The sequence below is a fragment of the Limulus polyphemus genome, unplaced genomic scaffold (assembly GCF_000517525.1).
Source record: "Limulus polyphemus unplaced genomic scaffold, Limulus_polyphemus-2.1.2 Scaffold2527, whole genome shotgun sequence".
Classification (NCBI taxonomy): Eukaryota; Metazoa; Arthropoda; class Merostomata; order Xiphosura; family Limulidae; genus Limulus; species Limulus polyphemus.
Genome location: NW_013668137.1, coordinates 110699 through 115267, shown reverse-complemented (window position 1 = coordinate 115267; position 4569 = coordinate 110699). Strand labels below are relative to the sequence as shown.

The 4569-nt window shown below is 28.6% G+C and overlaps 1 protein-coding gene across 1 annotated transcript in view; it reads left to right on the top strand.

Moving 5' to 3' along the window:
• Window positions 1–4569, top strand: part of LOC106467205 (ubiquitin carboxyl-terminal hydrolase 32-like) — a 129109-nt gene that overhangs the window by 35192 nt on the left and 89348 nt on the right. Inside the window, exon 8 of the mRNA XM_022395332.1 lies at window positions 3310–3425. Within this exon, the coding sequence (XP_022251040.1) occupies window positions 3310–3425 (116 nt within the window). The remainder of the gene's footprint in view (window positions 1–3309; window positions 3426–4569) is intronic.

The following is a 4569-nucleotide window of genomic DNA, read 5'->3' as shown; positions in this document are numbered from 1 at the left end:
GGTTAAGAACTTATTTGTACATAGTAATAATTTATATACATATATAATGTATAATAATTGAAATGTGACTGTATTTTTCAAAATACTAGTCTACTAAAACACATCCAAGACAAGTTACTTTGTACAGACAAAAGGACAGTTTTATGTTATTTGATACGGTAACATGAGTGCTCATGAGCTGTATCATTGTATATTCTGTGGTTAGCCAGGCACGACAAAAAGGTCAATATAATAAAAATAATAAATATATATGAATGTATAATGTTATGAGATTTAAGCTATTTAGTCTAAACATTCATTTTTGTGTATAAAAAGGTGGAAATATGTCCTATTTCTGAGTGTTTTTTTATCCACCTTCTTGGGAAAAAATCCTAAAACCAAGATAGCCAGTTTACACTGTTGGGCAGTTTCCAGTTACCATACAAACTATTGAACCAGCTCACTGGATAATGCAAGCCAAAACACTAGGAAAATGTTCCCAATTTCAGAGGCTTTTTCATCCTTTTTCTTGGGCTAAAACAAGATAGCTCATGTACACCATCCAGTTATCTTACAAAAAATTACAGTATTCGAGCTAGCCAATTGTGGGCAATGAATGCTAACATACACACAACCATAATGGATCATTTTTATAGTAACATACAAAAATAAGTGGCTTTCGAGCAATCTTTTACTTTTCTGTTTTATCCACTGGCTTAATACCTTTCTCTCTCTACTGTTTCACTCCTTAACATTAGAGAACCTCACCTGACTGTCAAAAACGAAATTTCTGAAAAGTCCTCAATCATTAGAGTTTCTGTACTGGAGATATAATTTATTTTATAGAGTACTAGAACTTAGTAACAGAAACTTTATGATTATAGTATTGTTTTAATTGATTACAACACAATAAATCAAAGATTCTATTAATGGTTCCAAGAGGAAAGAAATAGATTAGTTTAACATTCGGGAAATGGGTCAAAGTTCACATTTCACGACCTTTTTTTTTTTTTAAAAAATAATCTTTAAATGAGAAGTCGCAGCACCACCACATAATGTGCCTCAGGGATGTGCAGACTGAGAGTTTATCTAAATATTTTCTTTGAAATTAAGAGATTAAGACTTAGATAATATAAAAATGTTAATTATAAACTATGTTTTAATGCTGAGTTTATTAACATACATCGATAACAGTTGAACATTTTGAATGTAACTCTGTAAAAAAAAAAAGATTTTCTTTGAAAAGCTTCAGATTGTTCGAACAATTAGAAACACGTGCTATAGATAGATACAAACCAGTAAATAAAATTTCAATGTCCTTTTGCTTTATTGAGATATTGCTGTATTAGTTCAACCCACATTGACAAACTCCTCCCAAATCCTCCATCTTTCGGGAAAGGTCTGTAATTCTCTTTGACATTGCTATTGGGCATGTTTATAACAACTAGAAAGGGTAAGTTCTCATTTACATAAATCAGATGATTGTCTGTTTTGTTTTGGTGATAAAAGCCAATATTTCATTACGATAGCTCGATGTATTTAGACGGCTAAAGATTCTGCTCCAAGCAGTAATAGAATTTTTACAACCTATTTATGGGTTAGTTAAAAAAGCCAGATAAGTTATAGAAGTTTTGGAACATTCTCTTCTAGTATCCAATATATTTTTTGTGTTCTGAAATGCAAGTTTGAAAGCTAAGTAAATTATTTTTGAACAACCAATATGGTGAATAGAAAATAGGCATACTAAACCACAGTATGAAAGACCTCAAAGCTAGAGTGAGTTTTTCATATAACATTATATATATTTTTAACAGTAAAGTGTAATAATTAGGTTAGATAAGAAAAACCTAACAGGAAAACAATTTAAAAAAATTCTCCTTAAGGAACCAGCAAAGGCTGATGTTATGTGATGTAAATCAGTAACTTGTTTACTTTAAGCTTTTGTTTGCTGATTTATTGATTTTTTTTTTATGCTAGTTAAAGACAGTTCAAAGAACATAAAACAAAATTAAAGGACAGCAGATGTGAAACTGTTGGGACAAATAATTATAATTGTTTGTTACAATCTACTGTCGTTCTAAAAAATGTATATATATTTTTGCTAAAGATGATTTTGCTACAGTTAATGTTAAGATTTCAAAATTAAAGATGAACGTAATTTTTTACTGAAAAAACTTTGTATGATCATTTAGGAGTTTTGAGGTTATGCAAATAAAATAACAAAACTGTAAGTAGAAGGAAGATTTCTTAATCTTAGCCTGAATATCACCTTCCACACAGACTGACTGAATAAAGGCTTTATAAATTCACAGATCTACTAAAAAATTTGATTTTTTGTGTACAACAAGCTTGTAATGTTTACTAAAAGATTGCTTAATTTCATGAAGATATACCTAGTAAATTTGAAGTTATAGGATGTATGTCATAAAACTATACTTTTGACCTACCAAGCTTGTATACAGGGAGTTAACCTTACATTTACAACTGGCTGTGCACTGTACATGTGAATTGAGAAGAATGTGTCCCTATCTACTATTTAGCGAAACCACTTACTATCAGCATTTAGAAGAATTGTAATTGTGTTTATTTGGTAATAACTTGCAACATTGTTATATATATGTAACTTACTATCAGCATTTAGAAGAATTGCAATTGTGTTTATTTGGTAATAACTTGCAAAATTGTTATATATATGTAACTTACTATCAACGTTTAGAAGAATTGTAATTGTTTTTATTTGGTAATAACTTGCAAAATTGTTATATATATGTAACTTACTATCAACGTTTAGAAGAATTATAATTGTTTTTATTTGGTAATAACTTGCCAAATTGTTATATTTATAACTTACTATCAACGTTTAGAAGAATTGTAATTGTTTTTATCTGGTAATAACTTGCAACATTGTTATATATATGTAACTTACTATCAGCATTTAGAAGAATTGTAATTGTGTTTATTTGGTAATAACTTGCAAAATTGTTATATATATGTAACTTGCTATCAACGTTTAGAAGAATTGTAATTGTGTTTATTTGGTGATAACTTGCAAAATTGTTATATATATGTAACTTGCTATCAACGTTTAGAAGAATTGTAATTGTTTTTATTTGGTAATAACTTGCAAAATTGTTATATGTAACTTACCATCAACGTTTAGAAGAATTGTAATTGTAATTATTTGGTAATAACTTGCAAAATTGCTATATGAATATATAAAGCTTACTATCAATGTTTTAAATGTTGTATTAAAATGAATGTGAATTATTATTATTATTATTTGTTTTATTGGAAAAGTTGCTCTAATTCCCTTTTTTTGTTGTTGTTTAGTCTTATTCAAAGTATTTGATGAGGACAGAGATGGTATTCTCTCATCTGAAGAAATCTCTCGAATGGTAGAGGCATTACTTTATTTTAGAGAAGAGAATATGACAGCAGCCAATGAAGTTAGTTTTTAGAAGTTCTGTATACTTCATTGTTTGTATTGTACACTTGTAGCAATTTTTTTGGAGGTGATTGCTTACCTAAATTGTATAATGGTCTCAACAGTTCAGTCATTATCATTTCACGATTAACATTCTGAAGAGAGAGGTGTTAGGATTGTGTTTGTTGTGCTGAACGTATGTTATTACATCTGAAGAATAGGGTTGTTTTTATGAATAGTTTTTGTGAGAAAGTAAGAGTAATGTAAGAAATAATTATAACATATATTTTGTAGAAATAGTTTTAATATATATCTTGTGTTATACATCAGTAAACATCACCTGAGAATGTTTTAATCTTATGAACATTTCAAAGACATTAATGATTTCGAAATTAAAATGTGTTTAAAATAATGAATTTCTATGTATCTGGATGCCTTTTTGCATTAATTTTTACATTATCTAAAAAAAGTAAAACATTTAAGAGTATTTAAATTGTTTTACGGACTTTCAGACATTTTCTTAAATTAGTGATTATCATTGGTAATAATAGTTATAAAACTGTAGTACTGAAAACTTTAGCTTTGTTAACTCTCATTTTGTTGCCCATGTCCTCAGTACCCAACCAGTTAATATAATAAAATTGATAATACTGATATATGTTAACTTATTAATTTTCAAATCATTATTTCACATAACTTTTTTTCCTGAATTCATCTACTTGTTTGGCTGTTTTCATTGGAAATGTGAATAAATGTTGTAAGATTCTCTTTTCCTCAACAGGAACTATTAATAAACCTAGGACATTCGGATTGGATATATTAAGAATTTTATGTAAATATTCTCTAAAGCAGTGATCTACATCCCTCAAGCCCCTAGGGGTCAACCTGAGACCGATACATCCTAAATTATGTATCATTTATAGCTGTTTTTTTTATTATTTATTTATGTATTTAACTATAATTTTTGGCTTATGACTGGTAAAGGGGATATAGTGACCACATGTGTGTGTTTGATGACCACATGTATTAAGCCCTTCCCTCAGCTGTGCTTAATTGTTTAAAATGGCTGCATGACCCAAGTAATAGTAAAAACAATATTTAAAACTTTGAACTTATTATTAAATTCAAGGATACATTGTAATGTCGAAACATGTAGAGTCGTCAAC